Here is a 14,816-nt window from a genome sequence, read left to right as displayed (position 1 = left end):
AGGAAGCTGCCTTATACCATTGGTCCATCTCACTCACTGTTATCCACACTTACAAGCAGTAACTTTCTTGAAGTTCAGGCGATGGTCTCTCTCTCCTGTCCTACCTGGAGATGCCAGGGATTGATTGAACCAAGGATCTTTTGCTTGCAGAGCATGTGCTCTGCCACTGAACTGCAGCCCTTCTGCTAAAAAGAAAGTAAGATTCCAGTCCTCATGATTCTGAATAAAGGGTGGATTCCAATAGGGACATAGGGAGCTGCCTTCTCCTGAATCAAAACATGGGTTTAACTAGCTCAGGGACGGGCAGTGGCTCCCGGCAGTTTCAAGCACAGGTCCTTCCCATGCCTACCTGGAGATGCCAGGTGTTGGACCTGGGATCTTCTGAATGCAAAATAGGTGTTCCATAGCTAAACCACAGTCCTCTCTATGTGTTGGCTGCTGGGTCACCACCGAGGAGTGTTGCCCGGTAAAATAACCAATCTTTCTTCCATCAGAGAAGGAGAAACACACACAGGGGAAATGGAAATGGTATTAACTATGGACTAAGGTTCAGATCTTGGCATTTCTAGTTAAAAGGATCAGGTAGCAAGTGATGGGAAAGGCACCTTCTCTGCTTAGGACCCTGCCATCCATCAGAGCAGATGATTCTGATCTAGGTAGAGAAATAGTGTGATGTGTTATAAGGCAGGTCCCTAAATTGCACCAGCCACAGCCAACCTGTATGACTCAGAATCTTTTCCCATGAAATTCCAGCACAGGAATGTCTCCCTTAACTATTCATTAACATCCCCATATTACCAGCTTAAGAACTTAAATGAGATATCCTGACTCCTGTTTACATTCCAACGCTCGAAACACAGCTTCCTCCTCCCTCCAGCATGGGACAATCTCTGACGACTGCTCAGAGCGCTGTGCCGCCCTTCCCATCAATGAGCAGCGCAACATCGCACCCACCACTCCCACTACAAAGAATGTACAACAACACACACCTCTTTGCTGTTGAGGTTCTCTTCCCCAACCCATCAATTAACCATCAGCTTTTTGGAATCCACACCCATAACATTGGTTCACGAGGGTAACTTAACAGATGCTTATTAATTTATTGCTTTGCTTCCAATACAGGTTTCAGCAGCAGGGTGTGTTTGTGTGTGTAGAGCCTGCCAAGAGCACACAAGACAGGGACCCATCTCAGCTTTTGTCGAAACGGAGGGCTGCGTTGTAAGGAGGAAAGCTTGCATTCTGCAACATACTCTTTGAAAGCTGGGAGGAATTATATTACTAGTGAAGCTGCACCAAAGGATCTCACACAGGTGTGTGCGTACATCCACGCCTGCACACGCACCCCCAGTCACCCAATTTAACAGCAAAACACTCTCTTATGTACAAAAAGGCTGCACTTTCAAAGTCTCAGGTCCCCCTCCGCCGGCGGCCTTTCTCATTACGTCAGGATTTCCTGTCTGCCGGAATCCTGCAACGGAGCACCCACATCTGCCGTTTGGTGCTTCTCCATCACCTGCAGAACATCATCCAAAATCGACGGCCCCAAGTCCACGTGAAGGGAGAGCAGGGAGCCTGCATGGGACATGAAAGCCTTGTCTTTATTTTCTTCCCCTGAGAACCCATTCACAGAGGCCGGGCACTTGCCATTGGCGGTGCCAAGGGGTTCCGAAGTCCTAGCAGACACAGCGCAGGGAGGACTCAGCACAGGGTCATTCGTCTGGGGAGCAGCTTGGACTTTGTCGTCGAGGTGCAGGCGTGGTGGTTTGGGCGGGGCTTGAGCAGAAGGCAGGGTCAGCGCCTGCAAGCCACCAATGACCGGCAGGGAGATGGCATTTTTGAGGAGAGGGGAGGGGATGTCTGAAGGCGGCGGCTCGTAACCCGAGATGGTAGCGGTCCTCGAGAACTCGAAGGGCACCATGTACTGGCTAGTGCCGCCTGGACTCACGTTGCCCTCTGTCCTGGGCAGGAGGTGGAACTTCCCTTGGAGAAAAGAGATGTCACCAAACATGTCGTTCTCCCCACCGCTGCCAATATGAATCGTGTGCCGGAAGTCCCCTAGTGGTGGGCTGATCATGTCTGAAGAGAGGATGTCTCGCAGTTTCTCCTTCTTGCCCCTTCTGCTTCCTCTTTTCAGGTAGATGGGCACTTTGGTGGTAGACATCTTTGTCGACTGCTGCTAAGGAAGAAGAAAAGAGTGGTTGAAATTAAGTTAAGAATTCAGTTTTAACAATCGTCCAATTGGAATTTAAGCCCAACCATAGAGGGAAGGACTACAGCTCAAGGGTAGAGCATCTGCTTTGCATGTCCCAGGTTCAATCCCTGATGGGGAATCCTATTCACCCAGAGGACCGCATTCCCTTCTGAGAACCCTATTTCGGTGGTAGGTGGGGCCAGAAGCAAAAGTGGGCGGGGCAATGAGCACACATTTTACCTTTGTGCAGCAGGCTAATTTCTACACCAGGTGTTGGGAATCTTTGGCCCTCCAGATGTTGCTGAGCTAATATTCCCATCAGCCATTGCAAGAATGGCCAATGGCCAAGGATGATGGGAGTTGTACTTTAGTAGTTTCTGTGGGGCTGAAGGTTCCCCACATATATTTTATACTCAACCCCTCCCCATCCAGGCAAGCATTATCAGACTACATTCAGGCCAAGCAAAAACACAGCTGGTGAGGAGTGTGGCTGGGGGAGAGTCCCGAGGGCCAGATAAGGAGGGCTTGGAGGGCCACATCCATTCTCTAAGCCTGAGGTTCCTCGTCCCTGAACTAAGAGCTCTCTTTGCTCACCTCATAATCTGAAACCTGTGTTGTTTGGGATTGTAAGCATTTCTTGCTGCCTTGGCCCCATCAAAGTCATCTCCTTCTCCATCCCAGAATGCCCTCAGGATGGGCTGGAGTGACCAGGCAGCAGACACTTCCTATTCATCTGACCCCCTCCCCAGGCATAGAGCGAGGAAAAGGAGCAGCAATGTTCCCATGAAAAGCCTGGCTTCTGGATCAGACCAAAGGCCGCCAACAACAACAACAACATCATACACCATTAGGCACCAGGCGAAAACATTCCTCTTCAACCAGGCCTTTGCCTGATTAACACATTATACCCCTTTTAGATGTTTGTGGAAGGGGATCCATCATCCCGTTCTCACAGTGGCCAGCCAGCTGCCCACATTGGGAGCCCCACTACACAGGACCTGAGGGCCAACAGTGCTCTCCCAGTTCTGAATTCCCAGTAACTGGTATTCAGAGCAATACTTCCGTTGCTCATTTTAAAACGGATTTTCTCTTCACTGTGTTTGTTCAGCTTTTCGAGCACCGCTCGGAGGCAGAGGCGGCAATTAAGCGGCATACATGTTTTTGAAATAAATAAACAGTTGATCCCAGCGCCATTTGGCAGGGGCTCTGCTCCCCGAGGCATTAAAAAAAAAGCAACGACACCCAGTCCATGTGGCCTGGCCGGGTTTGAACAAGCGAGAGCGTTCTGCGGCCGACTCGAAACAGGTGGCTGCTCTGTCAGGGGTGGGCTGATGGACAAAGCGGCCTTTTGTCTGAGTGCCTGGCAGGGCGCTGGTGCACGCCAAAGCCTCAAGAGCATTGGCTCGGCGCACTGCTGACAGAGCAGGTTATCACGAGCAACTGTTTAACGGCCGAGTCAGGAAGCGAAGGATTTAAAAGGGGAAACGGGCCTCATTTGCAACAACCGCAGAAAAGCAATCCAGGCAGCTTTCTCTCTCTCTCTCTTTGCAAGTTAAGAGAACAATACACCAGCGGCTGAAAGAAGCCGGGCCCACAGCTCCAATGCACTGCTTTGGACAATCGCCACTTGTTCTCTTGCCCCGCCAAATGCCACACACAAACAGCCATGCCTCTGGGCTCAAAAGCACCACTGCCGAGGGCACCACCCCAGAAAAAAGCAGCACAGTTTGAAGCAGCAGCAGTGGCAGGAGATTTGAGGTTTTCCTCCAGACTTCCTCCAAAGAGGTTAGACGGGTCAGAGTTCATTGGTTAGAGCACCTGCTTTGCAGGCAGAAGGTATCGGGTTCAATTCCTGGTATCTCCAGGTAGTCCTGACTGAAATCCAGGAGAGCGGATGGCAGTTGGCGTGGGCCAGGCTTCTCCAACCAGGTGCCCACCGGGATGATGGGAGATGTAGACCAACAGCATCGGAGGGGCACCAGGTTGGGAAAGGCAAGCACAGGGCTTGGTATCAGGTGATTTTCTACACACCTAGGGCTTCATCCGCATCATAGATTTAAAGCTGTATGATACCACTTTAAACAGCCATGGCTTCTGCCAGAGAACCCTGGGAACTGTAGTTTGTTGAAGATGCCGAGAGTTGGTAGGAGACTCCCCTCGCAGAGCTACAATGCGCAGAGTCCCCTGTGAAGAGGGATTGATTGTTAAACCACTCTGGGAATTGTAGCTCTGTGAGGGAAATGAAGGGGGACTCCTAACAGCTCTCGGGTCCCTTAACAAACTGCAACTCCCAGGATTCTTTGAGGGGAAAGTCATGACTGGTTTTGGGGGGGGGCTTTTTGGGGGGGAGAGCCATGATTAATCTTTAAATGTATAGTACAGATGGGGCCCAGGTCAGGCAGAGGATGTGAACATCCACCTTTAAAAAGCCAAAAATATCCAGGGACTAACGAGGCTACCAATTTATCTCTCCCCCTCCCATTTAAATTCTGCAAACCCACAAAAGTGTACGGGGAATTTGCAAGACATTTCTAAAGCATCCCCTAGCTGAGCAACCGACCCCATGTTCTTGGTTCTTCCAAGATTCCACTAGGTGGCTGTGTAAGTCCAGGTAAGTCGCATTTCTCAAAGGAGCAACTCTGGCTCCTCTCAAGAGCAACCACAAACCACTCACCAATTCTTTAAACCAGAGATAAGGAACCTGTGGCTTTCCCAATGCTGTTGGGCTTCCAACTTCCTTGATCTTTGCCCATGTTGTCCACGGCAGATGGGAACTCTGTCTGTAGACCATGAGACAAGGAACATGTTCATGTTTGTCCCTTTAGAAAACGGACCATTTCAGGTTTACAGTTCAACTCAAATTCATCCCAATCATTCTCGGCAATTTTCTCCCTAGCATTCATAATGCTAAAAGTTGCTGAGCTAAAGTGTAAAACGGACTGAAGACTAAGGAAACATCCATGTAGTGGAAATGTGAATCGTTTCACTTGTTTTATTTATTTTTTGCCAACAATTATGACGTTTCAGCTTAAAGGCTCAAAGAGACTACAACCTGAAAAACACATTAGGAGAATGAACTTGAACTAGAAATTGTCCCAAGTTCTACTCCAAAAAAAAGAACTTAATTCATGTTTACTTCACCTGGCAATTGTGGGATCTTTCAGATGTAGTTCAGAGATTTTTTTTTTAACAAATGTAGCAAACTTCATTAGACCAAACTAGTTCATCCCAAGCACAGAGTACACCTATATCCCACTCTCGTCTCGAAAGGCATCAGGGCAGCATACTGGCTAACTTACCGGTATCTGCCTCTTATCCTTGCAACAACCATAGGTGAGGCTGAAAGAGACAGTACAATTTGAACCTGGGTTTTCCAAATCCTATTCAGATACACTCTAACCCCCAGGCCACACTGGTTTGCAATCAGCTTAACTGGCACTGCTTCCAAAGATTCTCTGTGAAACTGAATCCCTATCAAGTTGCAGTTCTCTCTGACCAAAGACTAACTTCTGATTAGATATGCACAAGACTGGGACATTGAACTGTGATTAACACGGTGGTGCAGTCGTGGCTTCCCATTCCAAGCTGTTGTGTAGTGGGTCTTCAGTGATTTCAGCTCAGTGCAAATAAGAAGCAGGAGGCGAGGATTTGGTACAACATCTCTTTACTTCAAAGAACAAGTAAGAGCCAGAACACAGGGAATGGGGGAAACTGGGACTTATATAGTAACAGAGAACTAGCAGGGAAAAGATACATTTTGCACTTGGGCATTGCACTCACGAGGGTGCTGCTTCCAGATGGCGTTCAATTATATACCGCCAAATTCAGGTTGCACAAGTCGATTTGGAGCTCTTGCACAGCAAACACACTGTCCATCCCCCACGCCACAGAAATCCAACTTTTTGCAGAGAAAATACATCAGAAAGTGCGGGACTAACGCTTGCTTGATGAAACATCATCTAACCTTCCCACAAATTTGAACGAATGCTCAGCAAACAGGCCGCACGCCATTAACTTCCGTGCAAACAGATCAGGATGAACGTTCCACATTTTCACCCATAAGGAAACGTACTTTCATCCCTTGTAAACTTTTGCCTTTCCCCCCATCCTTCCCTCCTTTGGTTCTCTCCCCATCAATAAATTTTAGATTGCGACATCAGCCAATCTAAAATTGCCCATGGGATATCAGCTCCGGCCAAGGCATGACAGATAATGGCAACAATCAGGAGAAAGATATAACATCTTGCAAGGACAGGAAGAAACACCACGGACAGGATAATTGCCACCCACAAGAAGAACAAGGATATAGTTTGAGTTCCTCACTTGAAGTTTTATAAATCATTTAATGTGCCAACACAAACAGAAGTTATTAATATTGCAGTGGTTGAATAAGGGATTATTATTATGACCAGAATGTAATTAAAACTGATAAGATTTCGGAACGCAGAAATAAAGACAATAATCAAATCTAGCACGTGGGGGGGGGCCCATTCTAACTAAATTATATAATTCACTAATTGAATGATTGGTATTAATAATTGTATTATAAATTGGTATTGTTATAATGAGGCTATTACTGGACTGTAATTGAAAACTAATAAAAATTTATTACAAAAAATAATAATATTGGAACGGGGTGCCAAATTGAATAAATTATGGGGGGGGGTAAACTGCACACTACATAATCGATCACATGACGCAGTGCACAGACACCGTTTTAATGGCAATGCTCTTCAACATTGGGAGGGCGAAGGGACCTCAACCCCTAGGAGTTAGCTCCTATGAATTGTAAGCAGCTCAGGGCATGGACCCCGCCTTTGCTGCTTATGCTGCAGTGAGCTGTGTGCCAATTAATGGTGCTGAATAAACGCAGCACAAAGGAAGCGAGAGCAGGTGGCAACAGCAGCACTTTTCATGAAAGCACTTTTTGAGCAATTTGAAGATGCGCCTTGGGGTATGAGAGCAGCTGCACAGAAGGAGAACAAGAATGAGATGGGCAGACACTTGCTACAGGGAAGAAGAAGAAGAGGAGGAGGAGGAGTTTGGATTTGATATCCCGCTTTATCACTACCCTAAGGAGTCTCAAAGCGGCTAACCATCTCCTTTCCCTTCCTCCCCCACAACAAACACTCTGTGAGCTGAGAGACTTCAGAGAAGTGTGACTAGCCCAAGGTCACCCAGCATGTGGAGGAGCGGGGAATCGAACCCGGTTCACCAGATTACAAGTCCACCACTCTAACCACTACACCACCCTGGCCCAGAGAAATGATGGCCTGACATTCTCCAAAGACCTGACAGGCTTCCATGCAAAACGGAGGCAAAGACTTCTTCCGCAGGGTGCAGCAGGACTAAATTTAAAATGGGCTGTAGTTACAAAGTAGATTTTGGTTGAACTTTGGGGGCGGGGCTCTCCTTTTTACTGTGCTCATGATGGAAGTTACCTGCGATTCCACTTTCAGGACAATTTGCGCCCGCCGAAGTTGCAGAGCAGCTTTCTAATCGGTGAATGTCCCTCAACTTTCTGCTGAAATTCTGTAACTTTTCATACCGCAAATGTACCAGAGGGGAGGGGGCCCATTGTCCCGCTTTGGGGCTGGTCTGCACGTCCGCTGGGTCCATGACTAGGAGGCAAAAGTCCAAGCCATTTCATGCTTGACCCACCCCTTTCTAGTCATAGCTCTGAGTGGTTTCCCCCTTGCCCTACTCCTTAGGGAAAACCTTCAGTGCTAAATCTGAGCAAACTCGAATTGCTGTTTGCTCTGATTGAGCGCCAAAGAGCACTTTCCCCCAAGATGAAAGCAGCAGGACGAGAGGCAGTGTAGATGAGCCCCTTCTTGTTGCACTATAGCTCAAAGTGTGCCCTTGCAGACAACAGTGGAATGATGTGACCCGTATAAGCCCACTGTCATTGCATCAATGAAATGTTGCACAATGCACTCATAAACATAACATATTACTATGTATTATACAATATGTATTATACAATATTTTAAAAAATTCTGCTTTTAGTCTTTTCATTTGTTGTATCTTGCAAGGAAGACATTTACAAGACGTCTTCGGATGTCAAGGAGATAAAGAACTACACAGCTTTTAGAAGACATCTAAAGGCAGCCCTGTATCGGGAAGTTTTTAATGTTTGACACTTTACTATGTTTTTATATGGAGTTGAGAGATGATGTAACATGGGGAGCAAATAGCAAAGATCTGATGAAGAGAGCACAGCAGAGGCTATACTTTCTGAGAATCGTCCAGAAAAACAATCTCTCAAAGGACCTGCTGAGGGCATTTTACCACTGTACCGTAGAAAAGTGTCTTAACCTATGGTCTGTGTGTGTGGTTTGGGAGTTACACAGTTGGGGGGGAAACAGCGCTATCCAGGGTCGTTAAGACTGCGGAGAGGATAATTGGGTGCACTCTTCCCACTTTGGATCAAATCTATGCCTCCTGGTGCTATAAGAAAGCTGCAGATATTGTGCAGGATAGTGCGCACCCCGGAAATGATCTCTTTCAGCTTCTGCCTTCTGGAAGGAGGTATAGGGTCATAAAGACCTGAGAAATAGCTTCTATCCAAGAGCAATTTCAGTTTTGAATGCAGCAAAAGGCAGTCTGTGAGGAAGGGAAGGTCTGTATTCAGTTTTAGGGGGTAAATCAGGAGGCGTATTAAGAGTTTTTTTAGGGGGTTAATTATGCTGATGGTTGTTGTAAGTTTGATGTAGATGTTCAATTTCGTTGTTCTGCATGGGACAATGACAATAAAGATTATCGTATCGTATCGTATCGTATCCTGCCTAGAGTGCCCGGGGGAACCCAGCCAGAAGGGCTGGGTATAAATAATAAAATTATTATTAGGCTTTTTTTGAAGGTAAAAAGCCACTGACAAATATAAATAATAATAATATGGTAGCTTCCTAGTCCTACTACTAGAAATCTACCAGGAAATCCATACAGTGTATCTACTTTCTGACTGCTATGTCAGTGGAAGTCTTTCAGCAGAGGCTTGACCAGGCATCCCCAAACTGCGGCCCTCCAGATGTTTTGGCCTACAACTCCCATGATCCCTAGCTAACAGGACTAGTGGTCAGGGATGTTGGGAATTGTAGTCCAAAACACCTGGAGGGCCAAAGTCTGGGGATGCCTGGGCTTGACCATGCTCTCATGGGATGCCCTTCGCCTGGATTTCCTGCCTCAAGCAGGGGAATGGGCTGGATGAGGCCTCCTTCAACTTTAGGGTCCTGTGAATCAGTGTTAGAAACTCAGATACGTAAAAGCAAGGAGCCAAATGGCTCCTTAAAGTAGGGTTTAAGGCTACAGTCACCCAAACGGAATGTCTAGTTGCCATTTTGGGACCAGACAGCTCAAAAGTAATATTTTTTAATACGACTTTTTGATTTCTGAAATTCGCTCTGGTTGTGCAGATAAAATATCATGGATAGAATTTTACAGGTAGTGTTGTTAGTGTGTGAAAACAGGCAAGAACCGAGGGTCCCCAGGCATGATCCTGGCACCCAGGTATCTTCACTTGGACGCTGCTGTCTGTGAAAAGCAATGTGGGGAGGCTGTGAAAGTGCAGCAAAATGTGCTCAACTCCCTCCCTGCAGACTGTTTCTTTCAGATCCAAGCTATTTTTCTGCTTGCTCTCAGTCACAACAGCTAAATACCCCCCCCCCATGGTCAGAGGCTTTATACCAACGGAGACCAAGGGACACATGAAAGGCAGAGGGCTGCTGTCTCCATGCTCTGCTTAGATGGACCTCCTGGAGGCATTTGGCCAACCAGGGGTTAGAAACAGGATACTGGACATCCAAGAGAATTGGGTGGCCTATTCCAACAGGAACAATCAATGAGAACCTCCATACTCAGATGCAGTCTATCTCCAAGTACCCACGTGTTAGGGAGGTGAACAACAGGGGGTGGCCAAAGCAGTCTGAACACTTGCAAGCACAACACAAATGTTAAAAACCACCATCAAATCACAGCTCACCTCCATTTACACGGATGTGTCCTCCTGCAATTTGTTTTTCTTCCTCCAATGAAAAAAACAACCCTGAAGTTCCATGAGGACCAGCACCTTAAACCAACCTGATCTGTGATTTTTACTGTGCAGTAAAAACTTTGATAGTGGGCTTGTTTTTTCAGGAGATCCCATATAAAAATTCTAGAGGCTCCATTTTCATTTTACCGCACCTGATGTTTATCCAGGTCCCTTGGGAAACTGGGGTGTGTGTGTGTGTGTGTGTGTGTGTGTGTTTGTCTGTAAGCAGGTAATGAGATGGGGGGAGCAGGGCACACTCCCTCCAAATGTCCAAATGTGCCCACAGGGCCAAACATGCCAACCATCCATGTTTCCTGCTTTTACCACTGTCCCCATTCGAAGCACAGGAGGACTCCCATATGAGTAAAAGGTAAAGAGACCCCTGACCGTTAGGTCCAGTCACGGGCAACTCTGGGGTTGTGGCGCTCATCTCGCTTTACTGGCCAAGGGAGCCGGCGTACAGCTTCCAGGTCATGTGGCCAGCATGACTAAGCCACTTCTGGCAAACCAGAGCAGCACACGGAAACGCTGTTTACCTTCCCGCCGGAGCGGTACCTATTTATCTACTTGCACTCTGACGTGCTTTCGAACTGCTAGGTGGGCAGGAGCAGGGACTGAGCAACGAGAGCTCACCCCGTCGCAGGGATTCGAACCGCTGACCTTCTGATCGGCAAGGCTCTGTGGTTTAGACCACAGCACCACCCACGTCCCTTATGAGTACAAAAAACAAACATATGCACAGGGAGAGAAGCATTGGAACCCATGGGGATTTTCCCCTGGCAAGGATGCAGGCAGAGTAAAACACTGAATGAAGAGAGCAGGCTAGCACCTCACAAAACCAACGAGAATTGTTCCCGTACTCTTGCCTAGCAACTGAAAACCCTTACGAAGAAGAGAAGGCATATATCCAGCTTCCTCTGCCCCCCTCCCCCGGCACTATGTCATTTATGCGCCGTGCCCAGTTAGCCCATCCGCCGATCCCTCTGTATCCATTTCAGACTTCCCACAGCCCAAGGAGCATCCAAAGATAGCCCCAGCAGAGCCAGGGTGGGGTGGGGTTCTAAAGTTACAAAGCAGCTCTCCCCACCCCCCACCCCCCGCAACCCGCCAAGGTATTGTCCAATCTAAGACCCTGATCCAAGTTTCACGTGTGCTCACCTGTTCTGTGAAATCAATGCCATTCAATTCGGAGGGGTCTTTAATAGCAGGGCGGCAATGGAAAGGGCTATATATTGGGGGCAACTTGGGGAGGGGGTGAAAGAAGGGTGGACATTTGCAGAGGGCTTTATATAGCCCAGAAGATGAATCTCTGGGGGGGGTCTGGGGGGGGGAAGAGAGAGGGAGAGAGGGAGAGGCACTACAATGACGCCAGCTTCTAAACTTGAGAGTTTAGTTACTCTGCCAGGCCTGGAAGCTCAGAGATGCCCTCCTGCCCACCACCCCCCTGTTGTAAAAGGTCCAAGCTTTATTTCACACGCGCACACACACACACAAAATGTAGCTGCCAGGTTCCATTCCTTAAATACAGAGAGGTGTGGAAAGCCGGGCCAAGACAGATGGGAACAGACATGTCTGCTTGCCATCTGGCCAATTTTTAATTTATATTTAAGAGAGAGAGAGAGAGATTGGTTGTTGTTTTTCACTTTTCTTCTTTTAAAAAAAGAAACCTGTCTTCTGCCCCTGTATTATTCCAGAATTATCACAGTTAAAACAAAACAAAACAGAAACAGCTGACATTACATGATCAAGCGTTCCTTTCTAAAATGAAAAGTACCAGGGTTTCCAACATACCCAACAAAGCCCAGCCTGGGATGCTCTTACAGTACTTCATTTGTTTCCAAGGCCATCCCAGAATAAATATCCCCTGGGCTACTTGCAAACAAGGCAATGGGCTGCATCCAATGCGATTCCTACTCAGAGGAGGCCCACTGAAATTAATGGGGATGAGTAACTTAGGCCCATTTGATTCTCTGGGAAGAACTTAGTTGAACACAACCCAATATTCAAAACAGTAAAGGTAAAGGGACCCCTGACCATTAGGTCCAGTCGTGACCGACTCTGGGGTTGCGGCGCTCATCTTGTGTTATTGTCCGATGGAGCCAGCGTACAGCTTCCAGGTCATGTGGCCAGCATGACAAAGCCGCTTCTGGCAAACCAGAGCAGCACAAGGAAACGCCGTTTACTTTCCCGCTGTAGCGGTACCTATTTATCCACTTGCACTTTGACATGCTTTTGAACTGCTAGGTTGGCAGGAGCTGGGACCGAGCAACGGGAGCTCACCCCGTCGCGGGGATTCGAACCGCCGACCTTCTGATCGGCAAGCCCTGTTTAACCCACAGCACCACCCGCGTCCCAAACATTTAAAAACAGTACGCTATCGTAAAAAAACAACAAAAGAAAGCAAGGCAGTCAAGGACAGGAAGAAATGAGGAGAGGAAATTGTTCACATGAGCTGGATGAGCATCTAAGTGCAGGTAAGGGTGCACGAAATGAATCAAATGGGGTCAGCACACTAGGGATACAAGGAACAGCTAAAGCAGCTTTTGGCAGCCTGATGCCACCCAGATGGTTTGGACTAGTCCAAAACATCTAGAGGGCACACAGTTCACAAAGGTTGGACTAAAGCATTTTTGACAGAGGCAGAGAAACTTTTATTTCTAATGAGGGCAACATTCTGGGCAAGGAGAAAACTTGCCAGGGGCACATGAGGGTTGAGTTGGCACCAAGAAAAATGAAAAGGATACCCCTTTCTCTCTTTTTCCACCGTCTCCTTTCCTCTCTCCCTTTTACCACCCCATCCATCCAATTTTCCCCACTGCCATCTGCATGAAATTAGACCGAGGGCCAAATGTGGCCCTCAGGCTGCCTCCACCCTCAATTTAGTGCTGCGTAGCTTAGAAAGAGACAACAGGGAGAGAGAGGGGAGAGGGAGATATATATCTTGGGTCACCTAATAAAGTTTGACAGGCAGCGCATTGAGAATGAGACACTTCTTTGCACAGCATGTTTAACTTCGTAGAAACTCCGGCCACAAGATGTTGCAATGGCAGGGACCACTGCCCAAAATGGCTGGGGTGTGGAGAAGATGCAATAAATTCCAGGGTGGGGGGGGGGGTATCAGAGGCTATGAGTCAGGATTGTTAAATAGAACCTCCCCGTCTGCTAAGAGAGAAATAGCAAGAAATGAATAAATAAACCGGGAAGGGGGCTGTTGAATTTGCATCCTCTTATCAGGATTACCAGGGAGATCTGACCAGAATCTGTCAGGAATAAAACTGGGGTTGTCCTCACGTAAAAATAAGGCCCGCTGGACTCAACCAGTTACAGGTAGGTAGCCGTGTTGGTCTGACGTAGTCAAAACAAAACAAAACAAAAAATTCTTCCAGTAGCACCTTAGAGACCAACTAAGTTTGTCATAGGTATGAGCTTTCGTGTGCATGCACACTTCTTCAGATACACTGAAACCAGCCTTCCTTCCGGATAGATATGTACAGGATTGTATCACTGGTGGAACTTTTTGCAAGTTTTCTGCGACCCTCCTTAGATCCAGTTGCTTCTGCTGCTGCTATAGACACAGGAGCAGAGGCTGCCGGATACAAAGTGAAGTTCTCTGCTTCGCACCCACCCTGGTTGCTCAGGGAGGGGCAAGGAAGTAAGCAAACCCCACCAGCCGCTCTCCGCACTCCTTCCAGTAAACTCTCGTTATTATGGCACACGCTGAATGTTGGATCCCCGGAGGGGAAGCTGGGAGATCCCGGAGCCAAGCTCTGTATCCTCCTTAGAGACCCCGCGCCCGCCCCGCCGCGTGGCTCTCTAACCATTGCGCGCCGCGTCCGCCGCAAAAAAAACCCCACACACATCCCGTTCTAATTAATCTAGAATGATCTCAAACCCGCCAACTGTTTACATCTCCAAGGGGTAAGAAGCAAGGAAGTGAAGGCACCTCTAACGACTCAGGAGCAGCTAACCCAAAACAGCACGCCCACCCCCCAAAAAACTTTCCACCCCGCCGAGTATATATCTTTTAAAAAACGGTGTTCATACTTTGCGACGGGGTCTGTGCTGTAGAATGTGGAACGATCAACGCGGAAGAAGGGTCGGGGGTGAACACAGTCGGATAGAAGGAAAAGAGAGATGCCCCGGTTAGATTTTTACCAGGCAGGAACTGCAACCCATGGGCCTCTGAACATGTGCAGAGTGCCTTCCCCAAACACTGCAAATCCTCCTCTACCTACAACACCAGCAGCGTAAGTTGGGCAAACCTGAACCCCGGCATCTCTTCAGGGCGTTGTCAATGGGATATATCCTTACCCAAGAGCCCATAATGATCTGGATCCTCACAATAAATACAGAGCACCCCTAAAGATCTTGCGGGTCAGGGACGCAGCTTTTAACCAGGTCTCCCTTCCACCCCCGAACACTCCATATTTTTGAAGGCAGTTTCCTCCTTTCCCTTTCCCAATGCGAAGCCGTTTACTTACCCCGGGCTCGCAGCTGGGCGGCGCCGGCCGCTCCTTTTCCTGCGGCAACTGACAAGCAAAGAAGGAGCGAGCTCCACTAGCCTGCAATTGCCACCCACCACAAAGCCCCGCC

General features: G+C 48.0%; 1 protein-coding gene across 12 annotated transcripts; it reads right to left on the bottom strand.

The window, feature by feature from the left end:
• Positions 1-1,076: 1,076 nt before the first annotated feature.
• Positions 1,077-14,754, bottom strand: CDC42EP2 (CDC42 effector protein 2). Of its 12 annotated transcripts, none has more exons than XM_088659801.1 (5): positions 14,705-14,754; positions 14,268-14,285; positions 5,491-5,530; positions 4,866-4,971; positions 1,077-2,176 (listed from the first exon to the last, which is right to left on the bottom strand). In XM_088659801.1, the coding sequence occupies exons 3-5, from the start codon at positions 5,520-5,522 to the stop codon at positions 1,439-1,441; spliced, it is 876 nt and encodes a 291-aa protein (XP_088515927.1). In that variant the 5' UTR covers positions 5,523-5,530; positions 14,268-14,285; positions 14,705-14,754; the 3' UTR covers positions 1,077-1,438. The 12 variants fall into 12 exon arrangements, with proteins under 12 accessions (XP_088515927.1, XP_088515928.1, XP_034954478.1 ...); XM_088659802.1 differs by having other exon boundaries at positions 1,077-2,173; XM_035098587.3 differs by lacking the exon at positions 5,491-5,530.
• Between the last annotated feature and the right edge of the window lie 62 nt (positions 14,755-14,816).

Source organism: Zootoca vivipara, chromosome 16 (genome assembly GCF_965207765.1).
Source record: "Zootoca vivipara chromosome 16, rZooViv2.hap1.1, whole genome shotgun sequence".
Lineage (NCBI taxonomy): Eukaryota > Metazoa > Chordata > Lepidosauria > Squamata > Lacertidae > Zootoca > Zootoca vivipara.
This window is presented reverse-complemented; position numbering and strand designations above follow the sequence as displayed.